General features: G+C 32.4%; 1 protein-coding gene across 6 annotated transcripts in view; it reads left to right on the top strand.

Annotated features, from left to right (window-relative positions):
- The window catches only part of LOC111379982 (ABC transporter B family member 25, mitochondrial), a 23,381-nt gene extending 11,755 nt beyond the window's left edge, over positions 1–11,626 (top strand). Inside the window, exons 2-22 of one of the 6 annotated variants that reach the window (XM_023003426.1) lie at positions 250–449; positions 536–751; positions 854–1,040; positions 1,187–1,248; positions 1,832–1,875; positions 2,326–2,428; positions 2,570–2,677; positions 2,964–3,047; positions 3,151–3,211; positions 3,816–3,961; positions 4,079–4,195; positions 5,166–5,251; positions 6,633–6,721; positions 7,429–7,484; positions 7,850–7,930; positions 8,040–8,105; positions 8,188–8,280; positions 8,774–8,838; positions 9,770–9,905; positions 11,111–11,167; positions 11,267–11,387. In XM_023003426.1, the coding sequence (XP_022859194.1) occupies positions 250–449; positions 536–751; positions 854–1,040; positions 1,187–1,248; positions 1,832–1,875; positions 2,326–2,428; positions 2,570–2,677; positions 2,964–3,047; positions 3,151–3,211; positions 3,816–3,961; positions 4,079–4,195; positions 5,166–5,251; positions 6,633–6,721; positions 7,429–7,484; positions 7,850–7,930; positions 8,040–8,105; positions 8,188–8,280; positions 8,774–8,838; positions 9,770–9,905; positions 11,111–11,164 (2,054 nt within the window). In that variant the 3' untranslated portion in view covers positions 11,165–11,167; positions 11,267–11,387. Of the gene's footprint in view, positions 1–249; positions 450–535; positions 752–853; positions 1,041–1,186; positions 1,249–1,831; positions 1,876–2,325; positions 2,429–2,569; positions 2,678–2,963; positions 3,048–3,150; positions 3,212–3,815; positions 3,962–4,078; positions 4,196–5,165; positions 5,252–6,632; positions 6,722–7,428; positions 7,485–7,849; positions 7,931–8,039; positions 8,106–8,182; positions 8,281–8,773; positions 8,839–9,769; positions 9,906–11,094; positions 11,168–11,266 lie in introns of those variants that run through there. The other 5 variants (XM_023003425.1, XM_023003424.1, XM_023003427.1 and 2 more) reach the window with 5 other exon arrangements.
- Positions 11,627–15,689: the final 4,063 nt, after the last annotated feature.

Genomic DNA, 15,689 nt, shown 5'->3' with positions numbered 1-15,689 from the left:
TGATATCTTGGGCGACTTGAAGATTTGGGCGAGACTTTGGATGACCGTATGCCACTCTATTCGTTCAGACTCTGAGCGACTTGTAAACTTGGACGATGGCGTTACCGCACTATTAGGCCCCTTATTTGGGCATTCACCTTGATTCGTTCAATTGGATTTCGTTCTTTGGGCTATCTGATTTGGGGATTCTCCAATTGGGCTTTATTCTCTAGGCTGTTCGATTTGGGCTGAATTTTTATGTGTCAACAAATCGTTATTCGATAACATATTCTTCTAAATTATTAAATCCATCACGCATTGGCTTTGAATTCAAGCAAAATTCAATCTTTACTGGTACTAGGAATCTGTCCACCGTACGCACCCTATGGAGCTCCGGCCGAAGGAAGCCTTCTATACTCCGTATCAATGCTTTTCTATCGGATTTCCCCTCCAAAACAGCCCCGAACACCGTATGTACACATTCCCTTTTTGTTTTATTTATTTGAATTAATATTAATTTTTTTTTTCTCTTTTGCTGGGTAATTCTTGGTGAAAGGGTTCGGCATCAAATGGCTACGCGTTCTTTTCCACAGAAGCAAAGCCAGCACCGAAGGAAGCGCTTACGAGGTCGTTGAAGAAAACTGACGCTTCAAGAGACCAACTTCCAGATACTAAAATCATCGCAATTCTTGCAAAATATATATGGACGAAGGATAATCTCGAGTTTCGACTCCGTGTCATTGCTGCATTGGGCCTCTTAGTTGGTGCAAAAGTAATAATAAAAATCCTATCTTTGCTTTCATGTTATTACAGATGTAATCACAGTGTACAGGTTCTTTTTTCATATGTTCCTTTTTTTTGGAGCTGTGTGTAGGTGTTGAATGTTCAGGTGCCATTCTTATTTAAGCTTGCTGTTGATTGGTTGACAACTGCAACGGGCAATGCCAATGCTCTGGCCGAGTTCACTGCTGCTAATTCAACTGTTTTAGCACTTTTTGTTAGCCCGGCTGCCGTTCTGATTGGATATGGGATAGCACGTTCAGGGGCTTCTGCTTTTAATGGTAACATTTTCAGTAGGAATTTTTAACTACTTTGCTCTGTTTATAGTTTTCCCCCTGTTTTGTAGCATGAAAAAAGCTGAGGCAATGAGATTTCTTGTTTATATATATTATTATTATGGTGGTTAATGCACTTTGATTGATTTTAGAATTGCGAACTGCGGTGTTCTCTAAGGTGGCATTGTGCACAATTAGGCAGGTTTCCCGGAAGGTACATAATGAAATTCCGCCACTCTTTTCGCTCGTGCTCAATCTGTGTTTATGATTTATATACTGTTAAGGAACAATTAGTGCATGATGATAAATTTCTGATTTCCTTTTATGTTGAAGCCGTGCTCAGCGATCACCATTATCCTTGCGATCTTCTGCACGAACAGCTTATTTTATGTTAGATAAAATAATTATTTTCAGACGAGTGTAACAAAAGCAAAAAATGGAGGTCAATGCTGGTAATTTGACAGTGGTTAAAATAAATCAAGTTTGGTATTGCCATGATGTTAACCAAAGATTAGTAAGCAATAATTAATGTCTATGGACTTGAGTGGGAAATTAATGGAGAAATTGCTTGCCTGTTAGTTTAACTGATTTATCATGTGTGAGTTGATTCTGGTGTTGGCTAATGTTGAAGTTAAAACATTCACGTTATTCCCGTGTGGAAATAGCTAAGTATGTATGGTTAAACAAAAATTGCTATTCATCGTGTTATTTTAAGTAACAAATTTTCAATGTATACTTCAAAAAAGTTGCATCCTGAATTCTTTTCATTCTAACATAACTGACTCCATCTTATGCAGGTCTTTTCACATCTGCATGAGCTCGACCTACAGTTTCACCTTAGGTATTTCTTAAAAACTTTTCCTTAGAAAAGCTTTGACTTCTGGATTCCCTGTGGTGCACATTGATTCCTTCAATAGCATGTAAATGAAACTAAAATTTGATTGCATACTTTCTTTACCTTTTGTTGTCTTTGTTAAATTTCTCTCCCATTTTCTGTTGCTTAATCCATTTTCAAAGTGCTTTTTTCTTTTTTTCTTCTTTTTCTTTTTCTGTGACTGAGGGTTATGCCTTCAGTCGGTGGGTCCTAATAGGCAAAGCAGACCATTCTATGATCAAATATCTCAGACTTTTGCTTTTTACTGCTTATTTACAACATGAGAAGAATTGGTACAGAGCAATCAAATCAGAATACAGCACATGATGCTTGCGATGGCCTCAGAATATTTTTTTAGGATCAAGAGCTCAATTAATAACTACTATTCATTTTCAACGTCTTTCTTTCTATTTGCAGTCGTGAAACGGGTGGTCTTAATCGAATAATTGATCGTGGTAGCCGTGCTATTAATTTTATTCTTTCATCCATGGTCTTCAATGTTGTACCAACAATATTAGAGGTATGGTTTGCGTTCCTGGCCTTTTTTTTCTTACTTGTGGATTTATGTTTATTTCTTCTGGCAATACAAAAATTTCAATGGTATTGATGCTTTCATTTTCTGTTTTCTAATTACGATCTTAACTGCTTTAGTGTTTTTCAGATATCAATGGTGTCCGGTATTCTTGCATATAAATTTGGAGCACCATTTGCATGGATTACATCACTCTCTGTGGCTGCATATATAATTTTCACATTGACTGTGACACAGGTATTATTCCTTCTTCTATGCCTCCACTGATGTTTCTGGTATCATCCATTATTTCTTGGAAACGGAAAGTTTTAACTTTTCCAAAGAATGTAGTGTTCTCTATATATCTTTCCCGTTCTTCTCTCATTATTCCAAAAATTGTTGTTTCCCTTCTCCCGTAAGTTCTTCAGCCTCTGTTTCTGTTCGTTGTTTTTCTATATTTTTTTCACCAAGATGGGTGTTATTTTATCAATAATTTTACCAATATTTTTCAACACAAGGCATCACTTTCCATTTCTTTTTATAGTGGAGAACAAAATTTAGGAAGGAGATGAACAAAGCTGATAATGATGCTAACACAAGGGCAATCGACTCATTAATTAACTATGAGGCGAGTTCATAATTGTTCTTATATGGGAATTCTTTCGAATTTTGATGCAGTATTGGTTACTTGTATTCCAAATTAATGGTTAATTTGTATATTTTCTTTTCAGACTGTAAAATATTTCAACAATGAGGCTTTTGAAGTTGAAAAATATGATGAATTTCTGAAAAGTAAGTATTTTGAGATTTAGAGAAGGCTTCCTTTATATTATTAAACCTGATCTTTTAAATGTTAGTCAAGTGAACTTATTCTCAATAGACAGGTTGTCCATAACAATTAAAAAAATGTATTTTTTGTTGGGATTAGGAGGCGTTATTAAAGCCATCATTGGATCTTATCAATGGGTGAAGTTTTAGAACTGATTCTCGTAATGGTTTGCGAACACTGATCTCTTTGACAGTTTTGCAATTCTTTATGTTTAAATTCTATATTTAATTAAGCTTGCTATACATGGCTGGATGGTAGCCATTGGAATAATATGGTCACCTCGTGAACTGGGATTGATGCTGTTGGCTTTTTCTTCTGTTGTTGCAAAATATTTCATTTGAGCTGGTCTGATCTTCAAAACAGCTTGGTCTGTAAAATGCACTAAATATTAGTCAGATTGCATTTTGCAATGGTTCTGGGGGTCTGACAGTAGCTTAAAATGATTTTGCGTTCAATTGCTTGTCACAAAGTGCTGATTTTTTTTATCATGTCTTTCCTCCTACTCTATTCTTTGCAAGTCTAATAGATCGGATTCAAATTAATTATTGGCAATATAATACGTTTCAGGATATGAGGATGCTGCCTTACAAACTCAATGGAGCCTTGCCTATTTGAACTTTGGCCAGAATTTGATATTTAGCACAGCACTCTCTGCAGCTATGGTCTTGTGTTCCCAGGGGATTATGAATGGCAACATGACTATTGGTGACTTGGTAAAACATCAATCTTCTTACTCTTTTGCTTTACATATTATAAAATCCAGAAAGAAAAATGCACTTCTACTGTCAGCATGATTGATGATATTGTTGCCTCCACTTTTTTACCTGTAGGTCATGGTAAACGGTCTACTTTTTCAGCTGTCTCTTCCACTCAACTTCCTTGGAAGTGTTTATCGGGAAACAGTTCAAAGTTTGGTTGACATGAAATCCTTGTTTCAGTTACTAGAGGTATCATCATCTCATTGATTGCCTTGCATTTCAGTTTATAAACTCTCAATCATCTTAAGATTAGTGTGCTCTATATATTGCCCTGAATTAGTGGCTTGAGCAATGTGTAGATCAATAAGGTGAACTGTTCCCCAAACTGCAAGAGAGGAAAAGAGAGCCATTACACTCAAGTCTCTTTCTTGGATTTTGGTTGAAGTCCTTATCTGATTACTTTTCTTCCTGGAAATGTCTTTAAGGAACAAAAGAAAGTAGAATTAGTTTTTTTGTACTTTTTCGGCTTAGATGTATGACTTCACATAGTCAATAATTTTGATTCTCATGAAGTTGAATGCTTTCACCTTTCGGTGGAAATGAAGAAGGAATGGAGGGTAACTATGGCTTGTCAGTGATGTATATAAGTACATTGTGAAGCTCATCTAGAAGATATCATATGAGATTCATCAATTTAGAATGCACTTACCAGGTTTCACGAAGGTTTTTAGCCAATAGTACTAGTAGGTGTTAATAAAAAGGAAAAGTTGATTAGAGGAAATGAGAAACAGCATCGCCTATAGGAGAGGAAGTACACAAAAAGGAATAGAGGGTGTGGCAGTTGACTTTGGAGGTTTACTTAGATAAACTAGCTTCAATGAGGAGAATGGTCTACAAAGAGTCCTTAGTTTCTTGCCTTTTTGTTTTCTCTCTTTTAGGTTTTTCTATCAACATTATGGATTTGAGAAGTTTAATTATATATCTAGGCTGTCAAATTATGCATTTGCAAACATGACTTACTGTTGAAATTTATTTTTAACTAATATGTATGGTTGGGTAAAATGTGATTTGTGAATTAATTTTTTTTTACTGCATTTATGTGTTAATTTGTTTCTATGAGTAACATTGAAAGATTAGAGAGCTCGAGTCTTCTCTCAATTTTTGTACTTCTTTTTTCTTACGATTCTGACCATTATATGTTTCTGATTGATATCTTCAGGAGAAGGCTGATATTAGGGATGCAGATGGCGCTAAGCCTTTGAAGTTATATGGCGGTAGCATTCAGTTTGACAATGTCCACTTCAGGTGCACCATAAATTCTCTGGTTGGTGTTTGTGGCATGATGGCAACTTGTAAACAATGGAACAATACAGGATCTTTTGAATCATCATGCTCAAAACTCTTGCTGACAGCCATCCATTAGGGCTGTTGAGTGGGACAAGGAAATAAGCACTATATCTTGTGTGCTGTAAAACAAATTATGTTATCTGGTGAAAATTTTTGTGAAAAGAAGGGAAAATTGCATGATTGGTACTCATCCTATGGCCTCTATAGTATGTTGGTCCTCCTCCAACTTTAAAATGGTACATTTTAATGCTCAACTTCTCATTATTTTAATCAAGTTTTCTCAATGGATGGATGGAAACTATCCATTTGACCATTAAAAAGTAAATTTTTTTATTTTTGTTGAAAAGACAATTACACTGTTATTTGGAGTTAAAACAAAATAAAAGAGGAGTGATAGAAAAATAAAGGAAAGAAAAAATAAAAGAAAGCGAACCTTGGGGGTGCAATCCATGAGGAGGGATTGGGGTGTGAGGGGCTAGGATACGTGTTTGGAGAGGATGACTCTATTTTTTTTTTTCACTCTTTTATTTAATTATTATTAAAAATATTTGTGTTCAACCCATTTCATCCTCACAATAGTGCCCCCACATTCTTTGTGCATACCATTTTAATTGTCAAACCGACAATTTCCATCCATTGGGATTACTTGTGCAACAATATTAAGAGGTTGAGGACCAAAATGCTCCGTTTTAAAATGTTGGATCAACTTACTAAAGAGGTCTTAGGTTGGGACCACCTTTGCAATTTCCCCCTAATAGGGAAGTTATTTGGACAAAGAGAAAGGAAAACTATTTTTATAGGAAGAAATAGGGATCGGGATAGTGTAGACATCCTTGCAACATTTGCCCCATCTACAGTCCCATCATATCACAGGATTTCAAAATATAATCTTATTTGGTCTTGCATTTGCATTTTTCCCTGGCATTACGCATGCAATCTATGACTAAAGTACTTTTCATCAGCACTTGATACTTATACTTGATGGATCATTCTTTTAGCATTACATCTTGATGATTTCATCTTTACATGTTTACCCCATGTACAGTGGTTTTTGTGGATATTGTACAATCTGGAATGATACCCGTCATGTGTGAAATTTTCTTCACATTTCCACTTGAATGGATGACTATGGTCCAGTCTCCAATTTTTGTAATTGCTTTGTGTAATCCTATTATTTGCAAGTGTCTTGGATAAAAGAGTCTTTGCAATCATGTCCACACATAGTTTCCTTTTTGTCTGTGTGTAAGGTTTGCATAGAATCCTGAGGTTCTTTATATTTGATTTAGAAGATCTATACAAGAGTCTTCTTTGATGCCCATTTCTTGTTCTTCTTATGTAGTTATCTATCAGAAAGGAAGATTCTTAATGGGATATCATTTGTTGTTCCAGCTGGGAAAAGCGTAGCTATGGTTGGAACCAGTGGCAGTGGTAACGTTTATGTCATAGAAATTATTTTTGACATTACTAGCTCTATCCTTTATTTGAGTAGTTGACTATTGTTACCTCCCTTGAGGCTTGTTTTCATGATCTTATGTCCTACTAAAATGGATAAAGTATCTCTGTTATTTTGATTAGCTAGTATCAATTATCAAAAGCTGCCAAGACTACTTGCATCGCTGCTAAATGTTATCACTAGACTTTTTGATATGAGATCTGTGCATTAACTGTAACAAGTTATAAAGAAAAAAAGGGGACTTATATGGGAAAATTATATTATCTAGGAGATCCAAATCCAGATGTATAACATTGAAAAGCTCCCTTCCCTGAGATTTGTTTTCCCTTTCATTTAATTGAATATTCACCTTGGATGGACTGTTTTAGTGACAAAATGGATGCTAAAAATATTGGTTACGATAAAAGATTGCATAAAGTTTACAGAGATTGATAACTAAGAATTAATTTAAGTTTTTAATACTGACCAGATATGGTTCAGTTTAAATTTACTAATACATTTTAGCTAAACCGTTAGCCATGTTTCTTGTGAAGACAGAGTAAGAGAGTTTTGCAATGGGATTTTTGCGCTTGTTATTTGGGGGAAACAATAATATTATCATCCTTTTGTTCTAATTTTTTATGTTTTTGTGCTCAACTATTCTTCTTTGTTGCCGTTATATTTGCATTGGTTTAATATGCAGGCAAGTCCACCATTTTGAGATTGCTCTTCAGGTTTTTTGATGTCCATACTGGAAATGTAAGAATAGGAATTTTGGTTTCGCAAACCTTATATATAACTCATGGGTGTAGTTGTTCGGTATAGAAGTTTATTATAAGCTACTATTTCTTCTGATTTGAATTGTCCTTCTGTAGCTTTATGTCCTTTACTTTGGTCATTGATAGTTTCTATGTTTAGCTAAAACTGATCATAATGCTATTCCTCTTCAATTGAAGTTATTAGGAAAAAGAAATTGCAAAGGGGAATCTCTTCTGCTTTATATTGAATAAAAAGTATATTGTATAAATAGCACCAATTTTGAATCTTAGTTACTTCTTTAACATTTCAATTTTATTGCTCTTATTTTTCCATATTGAATGCCAGTAGCAACTTGACATTGACAGATAAATATAGATGCTCAAGATATCCGGGCAGTAACACTTGAAAGCCTTAGGAAGTCTATTGGTGTTGTTCCACAAGATACTGTGAGTTTGTAGTTGTACAAGGAATTCACTTAATTATTTGTTTCTCAATATTCTTAGGCATGTAAGAACTTCTTATGAGTCATGATGGATACTTTTGTTCTGCTGCCAGGTACTATTCAATGACACTGTATATCACAACATTCATTATGGTCGTCTTTCAGCAACAGAGGAGGAGGTGTTATATGTTAAATCACCTTTCTTTATCAGCTTGACAATTCAAACACTTTGTAACATTAGTATTTGATGTCTTAGATTAGGTGTATGATGCAGCTCGGAGGGCCTCAATCCACGATACTATCATGAAGTTCCCGGAGAATTATTCAACTGTGGTGGGGGAAAGAGGACTTAAGGTGGGATTTTAATTTTTCCCTCTCCACCTTACTACCTACTTAATGGAACCATATTTTTTGATTTTCTGAAGACTTATTTATACATGTAGGTAGTAGTTTTGCTGGATATACGAGTTTCTTCCTCTTTTTATATGGTCTAGTGCAAAGTTACATTGTCCTGATTTTTGTAGTTAAATCTTGTTCTTTTCTTCTGTGTAGTCATCTAGCCAGATTATTGGATTTGTAGAAGTAATTATATTTTACCCCTACAACTGGTTTCTAAGTTGCATCTTTGAAAGAGAAATATGTTATATCAATCATCAGCTGTGTTGCTAAAGCTTTTTATCAAAAGTTGTATGGTATCTGTAGATCAAGCACGGGTTATGCGGCCAGTGATACGAGAAGCCATTTTATTGGGAATGAATATTTAAAGTAGTTAGCCTATATGACTGATTCGTGTATTATTTGGAGCTAATTCCATGGGGAAATTATATGGCTCTTTTCTCTTCTGCAGTTAAGTGGTGGTGAAAAACAACGAGTAGCACTAGCGCGTGCATTCTTGAAAGCACCTCCTATACTGTAAGTATTTTTTGACATTTCTGACTAATTAATTTTTCAATTGATGTCATTACTGTAAAAGGATTACACATGACCATTCTTTTCACTTTCGTTCATAAATTGTCTGTAGTTTGGAGAACAAGAATTGAGTTGGCAAATAATGAATATAAAAACTTTTTGGTCCCTATGAATCTTGAACCCTAAAATTTTGGCTTCAAATAGAAGGCAAAATTTGGAAAGAAGTTCACTATTTGAATTTATTGAAGGAATTGATCAAGAATTAGTCGTATATCATTAGATTAGAAATTAGCTTGATGCTTTTTTTGTTTGACGTGCTTGGCCATTACACTCAATGGCTATCATGCATTTTCCGTCGTAGTTGTCTTCTCATTACAGCTGATGCTTCCTTAACATGGGTTGAGACTTATTTCTTTTCTTGTAACCATACATTTTGTGTTCTTATTTTTAGTGATGGTGCAGGAGAATTATCTAGCCGTTTGTATTTGTTTGCCTTCCTGTCATATTTATTTAAGTTTTGATTGCTTGACAGGTTTAAAGCATTCTCTGCTATGCTTTCTATATTCATCTTTGAGGAACATCCTACAGAGCTATTTTTTATTGGACAATCATTTTTTTAAGTAACAAATTTATCAATCTTCTTGTCAATCTTGATTCGAGTATTAGCTTTTTTCTTGTGTTACGGAACTTATGTTCACAATTAACTGAATGCCTGTTTCATGTTTGCACATGTAATTCTAGAGAATAAATGAACAACTAGATAAGGAAAAAAAAACCTTTCTTTTTGTCATAAATTTAGTATATGTTTTAAGGGCTTACTCGAACTAGTGGTTGCATCATGCTAAGCATTTCTTTGTTAGACACTCTTAGAGTGAAAAACTATTATATTTCTTGAAATGTGTATCTACAAATCAATTCATTTTTGTGCTTTTAGGTTCTGTGATGAAGCTACTAGTGCCCTTGATAGCACAACAGAAGCAGAGATCTTGGATGCATTGAAATCTCTTGCAAATGATCGGACGTCAATATTTATTGCTCATAGGCTTACAACTGCAATGCAGTGTGATGAGGTACGCACTCTAGGTAGCCAATATCCATATCCTGTTGGGTCCATGGTTATAGCTTTTCTCCTGATCCTTTGTCTTGTTTCAAGGAAAACGTGTTAGTTTTTAGTTACATAATACCTAATAAATTACACTATAATGTGCCCCTGTAGCCTCCTTCCATCTTATAAATTCATATTATTTTCTTTGCATTTTTTCTACCCTCAGCATATCTCCCCTTCCCCATCTCTCTCCTTAAAAAAAAAAAAAAAAAAAAAAAAAAATTAAAAAAAAAAAAAAAAAAAAAAAAATATTGAAAAAAAAGAAAAGCTATGTACTAAAGAATGCTCTGGCATTTAGGCCCAGTTTGAACTGCATTTTTTCAAAAATATATATTCTTATACAGTGATTTGACATCATTTCAACTACATATTTTTCAATAAAATAATATCACACGCAAATCCAAAACATTTTCTCATTTTTTAACTACACATTCTCCATCAATCTACTATTTCAAAATACATTATTTCAAAATAATGTGGCTCAAACACTTAAGGGGGTGTTCTCTTTGTATTTCAGTTTTGTGTTTTGAGTTTTAAATTCATTTTGAGTGTTTGTTTTGAAATTGTTGAAAATGTTTTCTTTTTGTTAGTTTCTCAAAACAAAAAAAAACGAATTTTTTTTTTTAAACTTTGAGAATGACTACACCACCACCTCAAAACACCAAAAAAATAAAAAAATTAATTTTTAATTTTTATTTTTTGAAATTTTGAGAATCACCACACCACCTCCCCAAAAAAAAAAAAAAAAAAAAAAAAAAAAAAAAAAAAAAAAGGTGTTTCCCGCTTTTTGAATTTTTTCAAGTTTTACACTGAAAACGCCAAAACGGCAAAAAAGTCGTTTTGTGTTTTCTTTACAAATTTTTTTTTCGTTTTCGAAAATGGGAAAGAGAACACGTTTTCACCGTTTTGAAAAATCGAAAACCGAAAACGGTAAAGAGAACATGGCCTTATTTTTTCCTATAAAGTTGCATTGAATGATGTTAGGTTGAATCTTTGGCTCTTTATCCTTGATATGTTGGGATAACAAAAACAAAAAAAATTCATGACATTTCATGCACATTTCCTAGACGGGCCAAAAGAAATTTCATGTACTTTATATGCATTTCCATGTTTTCCCTAAAATGGGGGCTTATTTTTTCCATTAGCTAAGACAGATTTCAGTATTTTAAGGATTCAAGTGATGAACCTTGTCGTGCCATTTCCTATCTGTTGAGATTTCCATGACTTGTACGTTGCTAATCTACTTTCCTCAATTCCAACTTGTTTCCTGTATGCTGCAGTTCTCTATTTAATTATTGCATTATGCATATATTGTTATGGATACAGATTGTAGTTTTGGAGAATGGGAAAGTCGTAGAACAAGGACCACATGAGGTTCTCTTATCAAAGTCTGGAAGATATGCACAACTTTGGGCACAGCAGAATACCACTGTTGATTCCATCGATGCCTCCTTCAAACTAGAGGCATAAATACCCATGTACGAGGGGAAGACGGGAGGTTTCCCTCCATTGAATTCTTGCTTGTCATGTAAATTGGATCATTCTCCTAATAATTTCTACAAGTGTATATTCAACTAATATATTCCGTTTTGACTTTCACCTTGTAAGTCAACTAATTTTTTTAATTCTTGAATGACCTGTGCTCTTCTGCTTTGGTACCCTTCACTTTTAAATAATTTGTCAGAACTCATTAGCCTTCCTTCTCATTCTCTTGGTTGTACTTGCCTTGGAGGTAGTTGAACTATGATTTTAAGAGGGAAGATGATGTGATTATGTGCTAAGAGCATCTCTGATGCATTATATGAATTGCAGTCTACATGGTAAATATATAGAAAACTTTCAATTTACGTGGTATTGATGTCTAGTGAATAGATAATCGATTTTAAATTTTATTTTTAATAGGTTCTATCGATAACTCAATTTCATCTAATTAGTATCTCATATATATATATGGATGAGAGAGAAATAATAAATAGGAGAGACAAAGGACATTTAAATTTTGCTAACTCGCCTCGGAGTCTTTAGGTCTAAGTCTTTTTCACAATGTTCAACTTTTTTATTGTCACATTGGCTAGGATACCACTCTGAGTGCGTTGGAGAATATATATATATATATTTTTAATAATGTCTATTTTGTTAATGTGATACATTTTTCCCACAATCGATCCTAGCATTAGAGATTCTCTAATTTTAACCACTATTTCAATTTAAAATGAGGTTTAAGGAACTTTTACATGGAAATTAAATTTACAAAATTTACCATTTTTTTCTTAAAACTTTTCAGATCCTGCTGTTACCTAAATATTGAAGTATGTATTAGTATTCTGATAATTGGCTTTTTACAGTAATTAATTGTTATACACTTAGGGTGTGTTTGATTATATTTATTTTCTCTGGAAAATATCAGTTTTCTACCCAAATTTCTACTTGAAGTGTTTTATTGCTATTTTTTTCCATGGAAAACATTTTCCAACTTTTGAAAATATGCCTGATTTTCCTTGTTTTTAAGGAAAACATTTTCCTTGGGTAGAGGTGGTTTTTATTTTCCACAAAAGATGGAAAATATTTTCTTTTCTAGGTGATATTTTCCATGTCAATTAAACACACTCTTATTGTTTGATCAGTATAAAAACTTTCTTACCTAATGCGTTCCATCTAAATGATATTCATCACAGATGATGAATAACAATATTAACTCTTTTTTGTAACAAAGACCATTCAATTCAAAAACTTACATGTTCGCAATTAATAAATATTTCCTAATCAATTTAATAAATCTAATCAATTTTTATTATAATTGGGTTTTAATTTTAGATTTTGTTTTAGACGGGGTGAATTATTTGGTATCGAGAAGAATCTCTTTATGATATCTGTAGTGGATATATGGGTAAATCTACTTTAAATGCAAAATCATCTCATGGTTTGACTCACTGTAACAACTTTGAATGTCATTTTGCATCAATGGAATTAAGGTCGGGTCCAAAATTATCCTAATAGCGAGATTATTGAGTCTATGCGATAGAATGTGTACATTCGTTCACACAAGGTATGTAATATTATATAATTTAATATGTATATTATATTGTTCTTGAAATTGAAGTACATAAAATAATTTTAAGTTATTATATATATTTTTAAAGATATTGCATCTTGTTGCCTAATTTATTATTTGTTTTCTCACTTTATGTTTGGCTATATGCTCATTTGTTTTATGGATATGTCCACTAAACAAAAGATGAATATGAGATTGTTGTATGGACTTGAGACTCTTGTAATATTGGAGATGGAGCTACAAGTTTTTCAAAGGAATATAAACTCAAGTTGATAAACTCCCCAACTCTAGAAAAATCATTTCTTGAAAATCTTGAACTTGAGAAGAAAATGGACCAACATTATGAATTAAAAACATTCCAAAAATTGGGAATCTCTTCCCTCTTTTAGGATCGTACAACGATAATATACAAGAAATTCTTGATAAATTTGGCATAATCCGGACTTACAATATTAAAAATGGCCACATTTGGTGTATTTCATCAAGTTATAATGAAACCATTCTTTACAAGTTTTGGAGTATTCTTACTATGATTTTAAGATTCACGGGGAGACATTTTCTTGTGAGGATGACAACAATCTATATCTCATTCTCGATAAATTTAGGATCAACTGATTTTTCATCAATAGAGAATTATTTATTTAAAGATGATATCCTTCTGGTCTTTTTATAGCCTCTTGAGCATAATTGAAGATACTAGAAATATTCAAAAAATAGTATTAGAGTCTTGTAGTGAATTCAAATCTGGCTAGGTCCTTGTCAAGGTAGTCTACTCTTCTATAAACATGTCTCTTCTCTAAAGATCTTGTTTCTCCGCTTGTTGAAAATCAAAAGTTTACAAAGGTATGTTAGGGAAAACTTCTCCTTTCTTCTCTTTTAAATTATTTTACACGTTTGTTTGCAAATGTATGTTTATGTTTGTTGAAATAGTGTATGCTTTAATGATGTATGGTTACCTGTTCATAATGAGATGTGTCTATTATCATCTCTTCATATAGATCGACAACTCTGAAATCTCGATTTTACAAGATTCATTTTTTCTCCTTTTTTTTTTGATGCTATACAAGTAGTATTGTATAGGCATTCAACTCATGATTTCAAACTACTTGTTTTCGTTTAAAATAAATGAATTGTACATATAAATCTACATGAGTACCCAAATATTAATTAATGCAAGTTGGTGCGAGTTTTATTTTATTTTTTAAAATATAATTATTAGCTTATGTTCACTACATCTCAACTGTTCATGGAATGGAAGACGCTAGAATATAATGTGTGCAAAACGGCTGAATGAAAATTTGTAGAACTTAGAAATAGGAGAGGCAAGAGAGATTCATCACTCTTTGCTCATTACATATTATCTTGTATTATGGGGATGATTACAGTTAATTCGTATACTGCTTTTTTTAAATGTTTACACGTACTACAATTAAAATATAGAATATGATTTCAAGAATTGACATTATTACCTGTGGTTATATTCAACAATATACTTTTCACGACACTCGTATTAAAGAACCAGCAAATGTATTGGTTGAAATTATTTTTCAATTAAACAATGAATTAGGTGATTAATGTCAACTAAATCGGTGACGATCATCACCAATGAAGAATAACATTACTTTTTTGAAAATAGATATAATGAAATGAAGATGCATCATAATGATATGCAAAAAACTACATTCGATACCAAAAATAGGAACTTGAGAATGTTGATTTACTTATCAAAAATATAGTATAAATTTGATCATATCAAGTTCGAACGAAAAATAAAGTTGCAAAATTTAATAATAATTGAAATATGAATCTAATAATCAAAACAAGAATATTGAACGTCTCATACTATTTTAAAAACTTTTAAATATAGAGGACTAAATGTAATTTTCTAAAGCAAGCATATTTGTTGAAACTTTTGAGTAAGAATCTCACTCGCTGAAAAAACTACTACAAGATATGGTAAATTAAATATGCCCACTTAATAAATATTTCTAAGAAAATTTCAACAATGTTTTTACCCTTTATTATAATTGGGTTTTAGGACATCAATTCAAACACAAACCAAAAGACTTGTTCGACAACAACATTAAACTCCCCATCCACATTATCCTTTTATGAATAACTATAATATATATAATTAAAATAAATTTATAAGAATAATAATCTTAATTTAATTTATTAATTTATATTCAGTTCAATATATCAATTTAATATTATTCAAGGAAATGGTAAGTTAATAAATAAAAAAAGAACATTATTTTTTTCCAAGTCGTTAAAGTAAAAAATATATGACATGTTTAATACACTGAATTATATACAATAATCAAACAATATATTTAAACAAGGAAGAAAAGTGGTGTTGGTGAAAAGGCTCAAGAAAGCCGAATGCTAGAACAGTTTTTGGAGAAAAACCAGTGTACTCTATTTTTATAGAGTACATTTAGAGTATCTTTAAATTTATGAAGTAAAATTTTTCTTACACTTCAATTGAGAGTTTATCATTTGCTCTTATTTTACATTTTTTAACTATCATTTATTATTTTTCTCTCATTTTTCGATTAATATATAATTTTAGATGTCTAAATTATATAAAATAATATGAATAATTTAAGTAGTGGAGAATCGAAACTTATAATTTTACTAAATACAATCATGATAAAATACAAAGAGAGAGTAAGTTTGAATCTCCATGTAGAAAGG

Source organism: Olea europaea, unplaced genomic scaffold (genome assembly GCF_002742605.1).
Source record: "Olea europaea var. sylvestris unplaced genomic scaffold, O_europaea_v1 scaffold2077, whole genome shotgun sequence".
NCBI classification, from domain to species: domain Eukaryota; kingdom Viridiplantae; phylum Streptophyta; class Magnoliopsida; order Lamiales; family Oleaceae; genus Olea; species Olea europaea.
The sequence above is the reverse complement of the archived record's forward strand: the minus strand, read 5'-3'. Positions and strand labels throughout refer to the sequence as shown.